This window comes from Pavona decussata, unplaced genomic scaffold (assembly GCF_977016875.1).
Source record: "Pavona decussata unplaced genomic scaffold, jaPavDecu1.1 SCAFFOLD_297, whole genome shotgun sequence".
Lineage (NCBI taxonomy): Eukaryota > Metazoa > Cnidaria > Anthozoa > Scleractinia > Agariciidae > Pavona > Pavona decussata.
The window spans coordinates 224749-242724 of record NW_028145694.1 but is presented as its reverse complement, the minus strand read 5'-3'; the positions used below and the strand labels follow the sequence as shown (position 1 = coordinate 242724).

Sequence of the window (17976 nt, the reverse complement as noted above, 5' to 3'; positions counted from 1 at the left end):
AGAAATTGAAATAAAAATAGAAATGCAGATTGTGTTTAGTTTGAAGACTCAGCTTATTTTGTTTATCAAAGAAAGCTCGGGGAAGAAGGAGAATGGGAAGGGAAGGCAAAAGAAGAAGAGAAAGCAGAAGGTGCAAAAAAAAAAAAAAGCAGGATGGACGCTCTGAAGGAAAAAAAGTTCTTCTTTCTGGCAAAAATAACAAGAAGTTAAAATCAGAAACAAACTTTCTTGTGTTGTGGAACTGCTGAAGGAAGCCACCAATAAAAGCGGAGAAAGCAGTGCAGACCAGCTAATGATAGAAACTACCATAAGACTAAGCGAAAAAATTAACAATGAACTGGCTGAGGTCTGAGAAAAGTAAACAAGTGTGGAGAGTCGTAAACACGAGCTTCCTGACCAAAGTTTGCATGAGAGGGAAGGGCACTTCCCCCAAAAATGACAAATAAAAATTGTTAGATTGAATAAACTTTTTTCCAGCCAATCTTATTAAAAGTAAACTGATGGCTAACCAAGGCTGTACACTAGCGATTGTTTGTATCTAGCTTTTGTGGTTGCAATTCTTCTGACTTTAGGATGGGAGTTTTAGTATTTTTACCATTTTCTGCTTTACCCAATTTGTAGATTATCCGTAATTTAGCCTAGGGGCTACCAGGAGTGTTAAAATAAATTACTATCTCTTTTCTCAATTTAACATTAGTTTAGATATGATATCAGTTTAGAACAGTCAGCTGGCACAATGGGATGCTAAAACTGTCTATTTGTGGAAAACTTTGACGAGGAGTGGAAAGGAATGTGACTTTTTTGTGTCCTATATTTTCAGAATTTTCTTTAAAATTTTTCTTTATTTTGGAAAAGAATTGTCCTACACTACTATAAAATATGACTCTAAAACCACTTGACACCCTGCTTAAATGTTCTGGTTAGGTGCTGCTGGCAGTTCAGGACTTTCCCCACGTATTTACTTGTTTAACGTTTGTGGTAGGGTGAAAAATAGCGTGGCATTTATAAAAATAAAATCCTTCACTGTGATCATGAATTTGTTGTTCGACCCAGTTTCCTACTCGACCTGGAAACAGAAAAAAAATTAAATAGACAGCTAAGTTGTTATCTAATTAAAAAATGACGGTAAACCTTTTTTTTTCTTCAATATCTACAGTGCTAATTCAAATAATTGTTCAAAGACGCTTTATAGTTAATAAAGATATATCGATTTGAAAAATATGCTTCTTGCTACTGAACATTCATTGTTACGTTTGATGGTTTTTTCAAAGCTTTCAAAGTGTTTTTTTTCAGTGATTTTTTGCCATCTTTTGCGGTCGATTCTCCTTTTCCGAAATTTCTCTTCGAATTTCATGAACCCCGTGGTTTGTTTAACGGCAGGTGAAATTTATGTTAATAAGATTTTAAAAGCCTTGCCCCAAGAAACATATATCTTCTGTATTGTAATTAATATTATGCATCATACAATGAAAAATTTCAGAATATATTTTGACTTATCACGGTAACGGTCATTTTATGTACCTCAACGACTGATGAATCTAAAGCTATACCATGGAATTATCAAAGGGCGTTCTTCTCGTTCTATTGCTAGTCATTTTGCACGCCCTGAAGTTAAGCACTGCAGACTGTCAAGGGAAATGTGAGCAGAGTAGTGGTAGCTTTGGCCAGACAGGAATGAAACATCGTGCCATACTGGGTCACAGCTTCAAAAACTTCACTGGGAAGAAAACGTTTGACTGTCATGTGAGATGCTTCGATGAGAGATGCAGGTGCAAAGCATATCAAATGTGGAACAATCGCTGTGAGTTACTGGATGAAGATAGGAGTTCGGCTCCAGATGACTTCATCAGTGAAGATGGATACACTTATTTTGATATGGATAATGAGTTTGTGAACCGGGTAAGGGATAGTTAGATCAACGGATGTTTTGTACAGTTGTAAGTACTTGGGAGCTTAAGCACACGACGACGGTAACGGCAACGACAACGCAGTCGGTTGAATGAGCAAAAACAATCGCTCTGCACATGCGTTTTACATTTTGGTACATTTCTTTGCCGTCCTCTGCAAAACATGAGCGTGAAATGACCATATTTAGGGTTTTGTGAAGAACGTGAACGTACGACGGTGAATTTTTCATTTTCTTTCTTAACTTGTACACCACTCCTTCCAATTTGATTCCTGGATAGTTCGGCATTTTTGTAAAAGTTGAGCGAGTTGAAATAATCGCGAAGTAACACAAATGAAATAAACGTTTTCATTGCCGTTGCCGTCGTTGTTGCTTACGCTCCCTAACATGGCTGATAGAAAACGAAATTATTATTCAAACTGTACGCATGTGTAAGAGAACAAGCAAGCGGTGGTTGTGACAAATAAAAAGATTTAGGCTGTATCTTCTAAAAAAATATTACTGAAAAGAGATTTTACCATTTCAGGGCATAGAGACGAGAAATTCAAGAATTAACTAGAACTGAACGAGAAATATTTCATAATCAGTAATTAGCAGTGTACACTTTTAGTGTGCTAATGCAAAATTTATCTAGCCAAACTTCACAAAAAGTTCGTCTTAAAAGCCCAGGGCTTAAATCCTAAGTTGAATAATGGGAGGTTTCATTTTATTATACATAAATATTGGAGGGGCATTAATTTCCCAGCTTTTGTTACCAATTCTGATTAATTTAAGTGAAAACTTATGCCCATTTCAGTAGCAATATCACATGGTTAATTATTCAGCACTAGAGTTTGCAAAGATGTTCAAAAGAGCTGTCAAACGGAAGAGAAATTAAAAAGAGAAAAACAATCGTAAAAGACGGCTGCAATATTGCTTTAACTTTACCATCACTTGACAACAGTGGTTCGTTAATAAAAATATTAATAAAGTTTCAGAGTAAACTTCTCCCACTAACATGTCTTTTGCGCTCCATAAACAGGCTAGTTGTCTCGTGAACATTGAGTTGAAAACAAAATTTGTTAATTGCATCTGGTGCGAATACTCACACCTGCAACCTACGCAAAGTTGAAGTTGGAAGGACGCCACTCAAACAAATATAAGAGAACCCAAGAACTAAATCTTGGGGTTGTGCAAATTATGGTTTTTTTTTTTTAACTTGGCTTTTTAACATTATGCTAGCAGTTTAACAGTGAAGCCAAATATTGAGCATCATTCGAGCATTTTAGTGGTGTTTTTGTTCTGGAACATTAATTGTTTTAGAGAAAACAAGAGCAAAATGAAAACTAAACTTCAAATCGAGTTGAAGTAATCGAACCGCCAAGCACTCCAGTCTTAACAGCCGAGTGACGGATGCCAGATGTCAGTTGCGTTAGGTTTGAAAAGTCGAATTAAAGACGGCCATGTTTGCTTGTGTATGTTGCTCTTAATTCACTTCTTTGTCGTTCCTAGAGTAAACACCCAAATTAAAAAGGCGAAACTTATAAAATATATTATCCGAGCATTTTAGTGACTTCTGGGTTAACCGAGCATTTGACCGGAAAACAATAATCTGTAACATGTCAGTAACGAACCAAAACCATAATGTACAAAAGCCTAACAAAAACACTATCTGTTTGGAACTTTTTATCGATAAATAAAGAAAAAAACGCTTAGGCTATTCTTGTTAATATATTTCCTTCGATTCCTCATTTAATTGATCATTATTCCAATAGTTACTTGTTCCTACCTTTATTATCCCACAGAAACTTATTAAAATGTGTTCGTCTTATCCTATAGATTTCAGTGAACAACGCATGCTCAGATCAAACATGCAGTAACCAATGCTGTAACCAGAGTCCGTGCGCCAATGGAGGCACGTGCACTGAGTTATGCGACCACGCCAAACACAAGTTCAACTGCACTTGTACCGCGGAATACTATGGTAAGCTTTGTAAGAAACGTAGACCTACATCTTGTAAGGAGCAACTTGAAAAAGACAGTAGGAGCCAGTCTGGTCTGCATCTTTTGTTTGATCCAGCAAGCAAGTCGTTGCATGAAGTCTTTTGCGATTGCACGTCTGAAAACGGATTCATTTGGACTCTGATCGAGTCTTTCAGCTTGGCTAACAACAACGAGGTTGCAAACAAGCCATTTTATAAAGACTACTCTGTCAATCAGAATTCCTTTACCTGGAATAAGTTTCGCTTATCGCAGTCACGGATAAACTTCATTGCTAGCCACTCCACGCATGTGCGCGCCACATGTAACTTTAACACTGATGGACTTAATTACACTGATTACTTAAGAGCCAAACTGAGTGATATCGACGTCATGAGTTTGAATTTCGATGGATGCAAAAAGTATAAATACATCAATATCAGGGGCTATAATTGTCATAATTGCACGGCCCACTTTGTTCAAAGAGATAACTGGCACGCACACGTTGACTCCTATCACGGATCTCAGAGAGGTTGTCAGTTTAGCAGTCCCTTCGCTGGCGCTGTCAAGATGAAAGGTGGCGAAGATAACTTTGGATGGTACGAATCAATTAATCACGTACATAGATGTTCAGCAAGCGCTAATTCTACAACGCAGTGGTGGATTGGAGAACAGCAAAAAGTTAGCTGCACACAGCTACGATAAATGAGGATTACAGTGTAGGCAAGAAGTGACGTGAAGTGGATATTCAGTTTATGTATATTAATAGACGAAGTGAGAGTAATACGACTGGTTAGAAGCAATATGTGGTGGTCATTTTTTTGACTATTTTAAATATTTCAGATAGAGCCTATTAAATAGAATGTAGAATGTGCACATACCACGGAAGAATCAGGTATGTGAACGCCTGTTTTATGTTATCATCTCTTGGTTTTAGGAAATTATTCCAATAAGCATGCGTAGCTGAACAGAATAATAATGACCGTTTATTAAACACCATTGCAGTTAAAAACTAAAGGGAGGGGTCACATTTCAGCGCATCAGCATGAATTTAAATGCTTTTTTCTTTTTCTTATCAACTTAATGTCCTTAAAAGTCTTACTTACATGTACTTCAGTAATCAAATGTTATAATTAGTCCAAGCAAAATGAATGATGACCAAAATTCACAGAAAATGCTAGTGGATTGTACTCATATTGTCAATATTGAAATTAGTGTTGACCCGTGACCCGTAGGATGCTCTGAAGCCAAACATAAACGTTTCTCTTCTAACAAAAGAGACCTCTTTATGTGAGCAAGACGTTAGCATAAGAGGCAAACTTTCTTGTATTGGGGAACTGCTGAAGCATGGAAATGAAAAGCTTAAGGATTCCACCAATAAGAAGAACAACGCAGACATCATTGCAGACTAGCTAGTGATAGAAATTAGCACAAGACTAAGTGAGAAACTTAACAATGAATTGGCTGAACCGTCAGAAAAAAGCGAAGAAATGCGGAGAGTCGTAAACGTAAGCTTCTTGAGCAAAGTTTGCATGAGAGGGCAGGGGCATTTCCCCCAAAATAACAAGTAATGGAAAAGTTGTCAGATTGAAGAAACTTTTTCCAGCCAAGCGAATTAAAACATTATCTATTGCTACTCATTTTGCACGCTCTAAAGTTAGGCACTGCAGATTGTCAAGGGAAATGTGAGCAGAGTCGTGGTAGTTTTGGCTTAACAGGAATGAAACATCGTGCCATATTGGGTCACAGCTTTAAGAACTTCACTGTGAAGAAAACGTTTGATTGTCATGTGAATTGCCTCGACGAGAGATGCAGGTGCCAAGCATATCAAATGTAGAACAATCGCTGTGAGTTACTGGATGAAGACAGGAGTTCGGCTCCAGGTGACTTCATCAATGAAGATGGATATACTTTATGTTTTGATACGTATACAGAACTTGACATGTTGTTCTTAATTCACTTCTTTGTCGTTTCTTGAGTAATTACGCTAATTAGAATATAATATAATTATATACAATGCTATAATATGAAATAAGTCCATTTACCCACTGTGCCCTTGATGAAAGGTAATAAATGAGCTAGAACTCTTTGTGCAGCACAAGTTCCTCTTTGTTATACATGCGCTGGTATTACAGACCGTCTGGCAGTAGCTAGCTAGCTAGACAAAAAGTTGTAGATAAAAGGTTGTAAAAGTTTATGACGACTGTTTGTTTTACCAACTCCAACACTTAAAAAACGAAATATTCAAGAAATTGCAAATATTTAAACCTGACAAAATAATGTTTTTAGTTTGATATTTTGTTTATCAAAGAAAGCTCGGGGAAGAAGCAGAATGGGAAAGAAAGGCAAATTAAAGAAGAGGAGAAAGCAGAAGGTGCAAAACGAAAGCAGGGAATGTATGCTCTGAAGGGAAAAATACTTCTCTTCTGCCAAAAAAGAAACCTGTTTAGGAAGGCAAGAAGTTAGAATCAGAAACAAACTCTCTTGTGTTGGGAACTGCTGAACGACAAGGCAGATATCAGTGCAGAACTAATGATAGAAACTACCTCATAAATTAAGCGAGAAACGTACCAATGAATTGGCTAAGGTCAGAGAAAAGAAAAGAAGTGTGGAGAGTCTTAAACATGAGCTTCTTGACAAAAGTTTGCACGAGAGGGAAGGGCATTTCCCCCAAAAATAATAAGTAAAGGAAAAATTGTTAGATTGTAGAGACTTTTTCCGGCCAATGTTATTAAAAGTAAAGTGATGGCTAACAAAAAACAACACAGAAATTCCATGTATTTTTCTTTTTTTCGCAAGGCTGTACACTAGCGATTGTTAGTATCTATCTTTTGTGGTTGCAATGTTTCTGAGTATAGAATGTGAGGTTTTAGTCTTTTTACCATTTTCTGCGTTGCCCAATTTAATTATCCGTAATTCAGCATAGGGACTGCCAAAAGTGTTTAAATAAATTACTTTCTCTAATCCTAATTTCACATATAATATTTAGAACAGCCACCTGGCACCATGAGATGCCAAAGCTGTCTATTTGTGACGAGGAGTGGAAAGGAATGTAACTTTTTTTGAGTCTATATTTTCAGAATTTTCCTTTTCCTTCCTTTGGAAAAGAAATGTCCCACACTACTATAAAATATGAGTGGAGGCGCGGTGGTGTAGTGGTTAGCGCGTCAGACTTTCGATCGGACGGTCGGAGGATCTGAGGGTCGTTGGTTCGAGGCCAGGTTGGTCTCTTCATTGCTGTGTTGTTTCCTTAGACAAGAAACAGGTGTATAAATGGGTACCGGCGATATACTCGCTGGGGGTAACCCTGCGATGGACTAGCATCCCATCCAGGGGGGAGCAGCAATACTCACAGTTGCTTCATGCCACAGAAACCGGGCTAAGCTCCGGCCGTGTGGGCCCCTTAGGCTCTTGTGTGACTTTACCTTTACCTTACTATAAAATATGACTCTAAAACCACTTGACACCCTGAGTAAATATTCTGGTTGGGTGTTGCTGGCAGTTCTCCACTTATTTATTTGTGGTAGGGTGAAAAATAAGGTGGCACTTATAAAAATAAAATCCTTCACAGTGATCATGAATTTTTTGCTAAACTCAGTTTCCTACTCGGCCTGGAGCCCGTTTCTCGAAAGTCCCGGTCACTTATCGGGCCCGGTAAGTGGCCCGTTAAGTCCCCGATAAGTTTACAGGTGTTTCTCGAAACTCCCGTTATTTACGATCCCGGTAAATTTCCCGGTAACTTGCCCGGTAATTTACGGGAGGTCATGACCTCCCGTAAACTTACCGGGAAATCGCAAATGTTGCGACACTAAACAAAATGGCGGCCGGAGGCGGACTTTTTTGTTTAGTTAGAAGACCTCGGTCTTGTCAAAGACGACTAATTCTGGCCGACATGGTTGACTGTGAAGTCATAGAAAGATTCAGGCTTTTGCGAGCGAGAATCAAGTGGCTTGTGAATGAACTTGGAGACGAATTGCGGAGAAATAAAGCGAGAAGCTGCCCGCTGGCTCCGGAAGCAAACGTGAATACAGGCGTAGTACTATTATGGTTGTTGTTGCTGTAAGTGTTGTTTTAGATGTTTGAAAAGCGCTTAGGGTGTTTGCATATGGGCGCTATATAAATTTGAAATTATTACTATTTTATTGTTATAAATTATCAACCAACGGCGGAAGAAAAAATAAATATTTTGTCATGTAAACACGGCTTATTCGCCTCACATTATTACTTCGAAATGGCTTCCTTTTTAGCATAAAATGGGTTCCTGTCATGCAAAACTAATCCTACTGCAAGCGATATTATTTGCTTTCTTGTAATGTGCAGAATTTTCATAAGAAAGAGGAAGTTAGAAATCTGACATGCTGCACTGAGATAAATGTAAACATAACCATTGCTATAAACAGAGCGATCGCGATGAGAGTCGAATTGTGCGCCGTCCTCAAAATACACGAATGCAGTGTTTGCTGCATTAGCTAGAGGGATAAAGAATAAGAAGCTTACACACGATAGATAAACGAGAATAAAGAACTTAAAAATCGTTCCACTTTTCGCAAAATAGTTTCAGTCGCATTTCAATTGATCGAGCCTTGTGGTAGCATACAAAAGCCGATTTCGGATCGGTGAAAATAGTGCTTGATGTCTGCCGGAGAAGTCACGATCAAATCACGCCAGTTGAACTATAGCTATTCAATTTTAAAACTTGTATAAGATCTTTCCTTATTCCAAATATTCTCTATACTAAGGCTGCTAAAAATAAATTTGTATCAGTACCAACTGTTGAAATAGGCGTTGAAATAGGACATCACGCAGACACTGTTTCCCCGGCGATCGCCATAGCTTGCTTAGCTTCATCTCTTCTACAACTTTGAAGGAATTACATACTGATCCTGACTATTAGTTTGATGCTCACAACAAGAATTCATGATGATAACATTCATAATCCTTTTCAGGTTCTATTTTGCATCAGGGAGTTTCCTGAAAGTAATTGCCGATACCATGCACGATGCAAAATAGTGATCTCTCTTGGTTGCTCCCCTTTGATAAAACGAAAAAGTTAAACTTAGAACGTATTGTATTGTCCTTCAAAAAGCATGAAGACAATCCTGTCTCATCCATAACCGTGCTTTTCTCAAATGAATCGAATGGATTGGTGTAGTCCTAAGTCGTTCTCCTTCTCTTGCGAACGAGCGTGAAGCGCGCAAGAGCCTGGCAATGGCTTCTATTTTACCGGGCCCGGAAATTACCGGGAAAGTTTACGGGTGCTTCGAGAAACGCATTATCGGGCCCGGTAAAGTTTCCCGATAACGGCCCCGATAAGTTAACGGGCCCGGAAGTTACCGGGACTTTCGAGAAAACGGGCCCCTGGAAACAGAAAAAAGAAATTAAATAAACAGCTAAGTTGTTATCTAATTAAAATATGACGGCAAACCTTTATTTTTTTTTTTTTTTTTTATCAATATTTAGAGTGCTAATTCAAATAATTTTTCAAAGACGCTTTTATAGTTAATAAAGATTTTTCCAAGCTTTAAAAGTAGTTTTTTAGTTTGTTGGTCATCTTTTGCGATCAGATCTCATCTTCCGACATTTCGCTTCGAAATTCATGCACCCATAGTTTGTTCAACGGCAGGTGAAGTTTATGTTAATAAGACTTTAAAGGCCTTGCCTCCAAGAAACATAAATCGTCTGTATTGTAATTAATATTTTGCATCATACAAGGAAAATGTCAAAATTAATTTTGACTTATCACGGTAACGATCATTTTATGTGCCTTAACGACTGATGAATCCAAAGCTATACCATGGAATTATCAAAGGGTGTTCTTCTCGTTCTATTGCTAGTCATTTTGCACGCTCTGAAGTTAGGCACTGCAGACTGTCAAGGGAAATGTCAGCAGAGTAGCGGTACTTTTGGCCAAACAGGAATAAAACATCGTGCCATACTGGGTCACAGCTTTAAGAACTTCACCGTCAAGAAAACGTTTGACTGTCATGTGAGATGCTTTGATGAGAGATGCAGGTGCCAAGCATATCAAATGTGGAACAATCGCTGTGAGTTACTGGATGAAGACAGGAGTTCGGCTCCAGATGACTTCATCAGTGAAGATGGATACACTTATTTTGATATGGATAATGAGTTTGTGAACCAGGTAAGGGATAGTTAGATCATGGCGCCGACGTTTCTATGAATGAAAAGTCAACGGATGTGTTGTCCAGTTGTAAGTACTGGAGCTTAAGCAACGACGACGGCAACGGCAACGACAACATATGGCTACTAGAAAGCGAGATTCTTATTTAAATTGTACGCATGTGCAAGCAGTTGTTGCAGATTTTTGAGTATACATTTTCAAAATATAAAGTAATGAAAAGATATTTTTACTATTACAGGGCATAGAGACGAGAAATTCAAGAATTAACTAGAACGGAACAACAATTATTTCATAATCAGTAATTACTACGAAGTATACACTATTTGTGTGCTTATGCAAAGTTTTAACTAGCTAAACTACACAAAAAGTTCGTATAAAAAGCCCAGGGCTTAAATCCTCAGTTGAATGATGGGAGGATTTCTTTTATTACACCAAAATATTGAAGGGTCATTAATTTCCACGCTTTTGTTACCGATTCTGATGAATCTAAGTTAAAACTTCTGCCCATTTCAAAAGCAATATCACAATAGTTAATTATACAGCACTAGCGCTTGCAGAGATGTTAAAAAGTGCTTTCAAATGAAAGATAAATTTAAGAAAAACGGCGGAAGAAAAGTCATAGGTACAAAGAAAAAAAACAGAAAAGAAACAAACAAGCAATCGTAAAAGACGGCGGGAATATCGCCTTAACTTCGCCATCACTTGACAACAGTGTTTCGTTAGTAAATATATTATTAAAGTTTTAGAGTAAACTTCTACCACTAACCATGCCTTTGGCGCTCTATAGACGGGCTAGTTGTCTCGTGAACATTGAGTTGAATAACAAAATTCGCTAATTTCATCTGGTGTGAATACTCACACCTGCAACCTACGCATATTTGAAGTTGGAACGACGTCACTCAAACAAATGAAAGACAACCTTAAAGATTAAGTTCCGCTTTTTTTTTTTTTTACTTGGCTTTTTTACATTATGCTAGCAATTAGTGTTTCGTTAGTAAATATATTATTAAAGTTTTAGAGTAAACTTCTACCACTAACCATGCCTTTGGCGCTCTTTAGACGGGCTAGTTGTCTCGTGAACATTGAGTTGAATAACAAAATTCGCTAATTTCATCTGGTGTGAATACTCACACCTGCAACCTACGCATATTTGAAGTTGGAACGACGTCACTCAAACAAATGAAAGAAAACCTTAAAGATTAAGTTCCGCTTTTTTTTTTTAACTTGGCTTTTTTACATTATGCTAGCAATTAGTGAAGCCAAATGTTAAGCATCATTCAAGCATTGTAGTGGTGTTTTAATATTGTTCTGGAAAATTAATAGTTTTAGAGAAAAAAAAAAGCAAACGATTGGAAATAATTGAATTGCAAAGCACTAACGCCTTAACAGCCGAGTGACAGATGCCAGATGTCTGTGTCAGTTGCGTTAGGTTTGAAGATTCATTTTTAAGAAGGCCATGTTTATTTGTGTATGTTGTTCTTGAGTCACTTCTTTGTCGTTTCTAGTGTATATACCCTAATTGGAACGGCGAAATTTATAAAATATACTATCCATACAAAAGCCTAACAAAAATACTATCTGTTTAGAACTTTTTGTCTATAAAAAAAGAACAAAAAGCTTATGCTTTTCCTGTTAATAAAATTTTCGATTCCTACTTTGATTGATTTACTTGACCATTATTCCAGTAGTTACTTGTTGCTACCTTTATTATTCCACAGAAACTTATTAAAATGTGTTCGTCTTGTCCTATAGATTTCAGTGTACAACGCATGCTCAGATCAAACATGCAGTAACCAATGCTGTAACCAGAGTCCGTGCGCCAATGGAGGCACGTGCACTGAGCTATGCGACCACGCTAAACACAAGTTCAACTGCACTTGTACCACGGAATACTATGGTAAGCTTTGTAAGAAACGTAGACCTACATCTTGTAAGGATCAACTTGAAAAGTACAGAGGGAGCCAGTCTGGTCTGCATCTTTTGTTTGATTCAACTAGCAAGTCATTGTATGAAGTCTTTTGCGATTACACGTCTGAAAACGGATTCATTTGGACTCTGATCGAGTCTTTCAGCTTGGCTAACAACCACGAGTTTTCAAACAAGCCATTTTATAAAGACTACCCTGTCAATCAGAATTCCTTTACCTGGAACAAGTCTCGCTTATCGCAGTCTCGGAAGAACTTCATTGCTAGCCACTCCACGCATGTGCGCGCCACATGTAACTTTAACACTGATGGACTTAATTACACTGATTACTTAAGAGCCAAACTGAGTGATATCGACGTCATGAGTTTGGATTTCAACGGATGCAAAAGGTACGAATACATCAATATCAGAGGCTATAATTGCCATAATTGCACGGCCCACTTTTCTCAAAAAGATAATTGGCACGCACACGTTGACTCCCATCACGGATCTCAGATAGGTTGTCAGTTTAACAGTCCCCACGCAGGCTCTGTGAAGTTACCACGGGGCGAAGATAACTTTGGGTGGTACGAAACAGTTAATCATGTACATAGATGTTCAGCAAGTGCTGATTCCACAACGCAGTGGTGGATTGGAGAAGAATAAAGAAGAGGATTCTTAGTTTCTCTCTGTTAACAGGCTAAGTGAGAAACGTACCACTGGTTAGAGGCAATAAGCGCAAAATGCTACCATTTGTTGACCACATGTTAGATTCCGAATAGAGCCGTTTAAATAGAATTTAGAATGCGGAATACCAAGGAAGAACCAGGTGTCTGAGTATCCATTCAATACCCAGCTGAAGAGAAAAGCTTGGTAATTAGTGTTAGGCGACGATCTGATCAGAAACTGCGAGGAATGTAATATCCAAGAAATTGTAAATAGTTTAAACTGGCAAATTTGTCTGCTTGTTTGAGGTAAATAGATTGTTGCACAAAATCTTACAAAGGGAAACTGTTTTTTTAGCCTTGGGGCTCTTACATTTGACAACATAATATTGTATTTAATCTTAATTATTATCCAAGTTAGTTACAGTTGTTTGTGTATCTACATGTATCTGTGATGCATTAAGCAAAATAAATTGTATTGACTGTATTATTGTATTTAGTGTTAAGACTAATTAGTCTTAGCACTCTTTGTTACTTGTAGCCAAAAATGCAGGAGGAAGAACCAGGACAACCAGCTAAGCAGCAATCACTTTTTTGTTTTTTTCAAATGAGTTCAATAACCACACAAACAGTTCAAAAACCACACATCAGTTCAGTGACAGTAGACCTCAATTGTAAGAATAACTATAGGTGAAGTGTTTTTTATTTCATTTGGACATGTAGGAAGAGAGGAAGGGGAAAGGGGGGGGGGGGGGGGAGAGAAGGGGTTTGGGGTCAATGAAAAATCAAAAGTTCAATAACCACACCATCAGTTCAATAAACACACACCAGTTCAGTGACAGTAGACTTCAGTTGTAAGAACAACTATAGAAGGAGTGTTTTTTTATTTCTTGCCACAAGTAGGAGGAGAGGGGAGAGGGCCTTACGGGGGCAAGGTCCATATTTAGGGCAGGCAGAAAGTCGGAATAAACGAAATAGAATCTATATATTCACATATAATGGTAACAGGCTTCCACGGACGTATTTAAAAATCCATTGTCCATTTATCCATTGCTTGTCATTGTAATCATGTTTAGCATCAGCTGCCTAATTATGTAGCTACTTCTTGTACTTGGCTGCTCTTCCTGCTCTTCTGTCTTGCTTGTGCATCAGACCAATGGAGCAAAAACTGAACAAACCCGAAGCGCAAACGAACGAACCAGCGGAAACCCCAGCGAACGAAGAACCGAGCCAGCGAACGGATAGCCGAATGACCGACTTAACGACCAAACGGTCCATCGAACGCACACCGACGAAAACGAGCGAACGAACCAGCGAAAGTAGATGAAAAATTTTTTCTGAACGACCGAGTGGACAGTTCCCCTGCCTCCAGTCATAAGCGTTTATAAGGATTGATTTTCTGATATTCTAATGCAAACTTAAAAGCGCTTAACTTTTCGGAACGAGTGAGAAGCGACGTAGCTTTAGTTCCAACTACCTTAATGCCAAGCAAATATTGAAAATCTTACGCACGTATTTTAGTGAGCTCACCAAAAAGAGAATCAAGAAACAGCATAGATTGACAAAAGCAAAACAAAGCTCCGCCTGCTCAGAAGGTCTGTCATTCTCGTCAGGGGCACAGTGAACAGACCCGGTAGAGAGTTCAAGAAACGCCAAACAACGAAAAACACGAACGAAATATGTAAGCGTTACGGCGAGGGAGAAAATTTTGAAAAAATTCAGGGTGAATCTCTCTACCACACGTTTCAAACTGCGGCACCACAGCTGGCCCAAGTTTTTTGTTTTTTTCAAATGAGTTCAATAACCACACAAACAGTTCAAAAACCACACATCAGTTCAGTGACAGTAGACCTCAATTGTAAGAATAACTATAGGTGAAGTGTTTTTTATTTCATTTGGACATGTAGGAAGAGAGGAAGGGGAAAGGGGGGGGGGGGGGGGAGAGAAGGGGTTTGGGGTCAATGAAAAATCAAAAGTTCAATAACCACACCATCAGTTCAATAAACACACACCAGTTCAGTGACAGTAGACTTCAGTTGTAAGAACAACTATAGAAGGAGTGTTTTTTTATTTCTTGCCACAAGTAGGAGTTTATTCCGACTTTCTGCCTGCCCTAAATATGGACCTTGCCCCCGTAAGGCCCTCTCCCCTCTCCTCCTACTTGTGGCAAGAAATAAAAAAACACTCCTTCTATAGTTGTTCTTACAACTGAAGTCTACTGTCACTGAACTGGTGTGTGTTTATTGAACTGATGGTGTGGTTCTTGAACTTTTGATTTTTCATTGACCCCAAACCCCTTCTCTCCCCCCCCCCCCCCCCCCTTTCCCCTTCCTCTCTTCCTACATGTCCAAATGAAATAAAAAACACTTCACCTATAGTTATTCTTACAATTGAGGTCTACTGTCACTGGACTGATGTGTGGTTTTTGAACTGTTTGTGTGGTTATTGAACTCATTTGAAAAAAACAAAAAACTGTAGTAGTAGTAATAGTAATTAATAATAATAATAATAATAATAATAATAATAATAATAATAACAATAATAATAATAATACCAACAACAACAACAACAACAACATTAATAATAAGCAGTCGAAGTTGAGCGAATGTGGGGGCTCAAAACAACAACAGTCCTGGTGGTTTTGGGAACCCGTGGCACCATCAAAAGGACATGGAAAACTACACCAACAAAATCCCTGGGAACATCAACATTCATGAACTCCAGAAAATAACTCTTCTTTCTACAGCCCACCTTCTTAGGCGGGTCCTCTGAATCAAGTAGAAACCCTTTTGGCGTCCCTAAGTCAGATATTATATATCTTATATAATAATAATAATAATAATAATAATAATAATAATAATAATAATAATAATAATAATAATAATAATAATAATAATAGTAATAACCTTTATTGCTAATTTGTATTCGCATGTTGAGCTTTCAGTAAGCCACTGCAAATTTCTATTTTCATGTTACTATGTTTTTGTTGAATGCAATGGCGGGAATAGACACGATAATGATGAAAATGATTATTGGCAATGCTTGGTTTTAGTTCCGCGCTTTGTACGTTGTGTCACATATTTAAGTGCTACTTTGAATGGCCAAAAAACATATTTGAATCAGTGGGATCGATAAAATAATGGTTCAGTTTTGTTAACAATAACCCTACTAGTGCACAGAAACTAATATTAATTATGTTTTACTGCGAATGACTCGGATAGAAAGGGATAACAACTTTCAAAAGTTGGCCAGTTTTTCCAAGTTCCCAACAACAAAGTGCTTGGGAAAGTACAGAAGTAATAGAGAGTAACCTTTAGGGTAAAATGTTGAGCTTCAGCCGCAAATTTTTGTTTACACTGTAAAATGATGAAAAGATGAAAAGTCAACTGGCTACTAGTTAATATAGTAAGCTTTAATTTATGTCATCCTCCTCAAACCCTTTGTAACATCAAGGATCTTAAACATTTTTTGAAAAGAAGCAAGTTAGGCCAATTCACTGTTCATTGTTCGAAAAAAAAGGGCAGCAGGAAAATAAAACAACAGGCAGCGACAAAAATAAACGATGATAACAGAACTGAGCTTAAGTATCATATTATCTAATTCAATTCACAAAAGTAAGCACATGCTTTTGATCGTAGCATTGAGCGTTTAATATAGTATAGAGTTGGTCCGTTCTCGATAATTCTCTGTTAAAAGAGTGACAAATATTCACGTCGCTTTCCGCTTATCATTTCGGTGCCGATCCAGCCGTCTAAACCAAACGGCGCGTAAGCGACCGCACAAGCTGAATCTGTAAAAATCCACTGAAGAAGACATTAAAGTCGAAACCGGTCCAGAAAATTGCTCGTTTTGGTTGAGACGGCTGGATCGGCACCCAACCATAAAGCCTGGTTCTCATATGCCGCCGAACTACCTGCGACACAGCCATCGGTACTGCCTGGGGTACTGTTCCGACATATGAGAACATAAGCTGTCGGCAACAACAACCATCGCAGGCCTTTGCCGCCGGCAAGCCTGCGAAGTTGACTCGAGTTCAACTTCGCAGGCAGGTCGGCAGTTCTTCCTGAACCCCGGCGAAAAAACCGTTTTATGTGAACGGAACCGGCGATGTACCAGAGGCAAATATAGCCCACAATTCATTATGTCCAAGATAAAAATCATCTACCAAACAAGAAGATAAACTCGAGAAGACACATTAACCATTCTGTTCACCTGAAGAAACATGTCGTGTAGCCTCAACGCAGCAAACAAAGTATGATACTGTCCTTTCTCGAAGCATAGGGCGAACCTAAAACTTCCGCTTCCGCTTTTCTTCACGCTTTCTTCGTAGGTATCTCCTTACAAGCAACAAAACTAGCGAAAACTAGACTGGCAACGAATTACCAGGGTTCTATCCATGTTTATTGAAGGAATGTTGAAAAGAGCGCCAAATGATACCGTTTAAGCGCGCTTTTTTAAATTCACCGGGGGCACGTCCCAGGTACATCTGCACCACCACTGCGATGCACCTGGGTCGAAAAATCACGTCAACCGGCGACTACAACGCAGCTTATCCCAGGTATGTCGGCTGCATATGAGAACCAGGCTTAAGTGTCCATTCTTAAATTCGAGTGAGAAACCACAAAGGAAGGCTCCGTCACATGAGAGAGAAGCGGGCTAGACCTAGACACCTTCTCCAGGCAAGAGAGTTTCCGTGCAAATTCTTTAATCGCCTTGGACGTCTTCATTTCTAAGCGCGCGCGCGTTCTCAACACAAACAAGAGAAAACTCCAGCACACGCGAGATTTTGCAAGATGTATAATATTTCAGTCAAACGTCTGTAATTTATTTTTTGTCGGGGATTTAGCTGCTGTCCGTATTATCGGGGTGTCCGTAACAGTGAGGTGTCTACAAGGCGATAGCTGACTATATTTGTAACCTTACCATCCCAGGCAACGTACAATGAGGTGATAAAACAATGGATTTATCCCTTCCCACTCATACCGCCGTTTTCTCTATTTGCTGTCCAGTTGTAAACAACGACATTTCATGTTTCAAACATTTCATCATTCCCAAAATATGCTACAATTAAAAACTCACAAAATAAAGTATTGCAATAGTCTTCACTGCTCTTTTTTGATCACACTCATTAAGGTAAACATGCATTTACCACGATTGAGGTTTTCACTTTTTACAAGTTATAAACAAGGAAATTTCAATACTGTGCCACGTACAATGGTCTTCTCAAGAGCTCCTTATAGATTGTTCAATAATGCCTCATATCGGATGATTACGTCTCCGACCAAAACCTAACCCACCCGTCGTTTGGTCCACCCAAGCCTGGTTTTTCAAACTTTAAAACCTCAAGTTGAATAGTTCCATTTTATTTTGACTCCGTGAACACAAATCTAGATTATCAT

The 17976-nt window shown here is 38.4% G+C and overlaps 2 protein-coding genes across 2 annotated transcripts; both read left to right on the top strand.

Moving 5' to 3' along the window:
• The first annotated feature begins 1551 nt into the window (after window positions 1-1551).
• LOC146454915 (uncharacterized) lies at window positions 1552-4570 on the top strand. Its single transcript, XM_085094946.1, has 2 exons — window positions 1552-1899; window positions 3725-4570. Exons 1-2 carry the CDS (start codon window positions 1552-1554, stop codon window positions 4568-4570), a joined length of 1194 nt encoding a protein of 397 aa, XP_084951072.1.
• Window positions 4571-9683: 5113 nt separating this feature from the next.
• Window positions 9684-12578, top strand: LOC146454914 (uncharacterized). Its single transcript, XM_085094929.1, has 2 exons — window positions 9684-10017; window positions 11767-12578. The coding sequence occupies exons 1-2, from the start codon at window positions 9894-9896 to the stop codon at window positions 12576-12578; spliced, it is 936 nt and encodes a 311-aa protein (XP_084951055.1). The 5' UTR covers window positions 9684-9893.
• The last annotated feature ends 5398 nt before the right edge of the window (window positions 12579-17976 follow it).

Coding starts and splice junctions, on each gene's coding strand:
- LOC146454915 (XM_085094946.1), top strand. CDS start 1,552: ATGGAATTATCAAAGGGCGTTCTTCTCGTTCTATTGCTAGTCATTTTG. Junction 1,900..3,724: donor ATAATGAGTTTGTGAACCGG/GTAAGGGATAGT, acceptor CTTATCCTATAG/ATTTCAGTGAACAACGCATG.
- LOC146454914 (XM_085094929.1), top strand. CDS start 9,894: ATGTGGAACAATCGCTGTGAGTTACTGGATGAAGACAGGAGTTCGGCT. Junction 10,018..11,766: donor TGTGAACCAGGTAAGGGATA/GTTAGATCATGG, acceptor TATAGATTTCAG/TGTACAACGCATGCTCAGAT.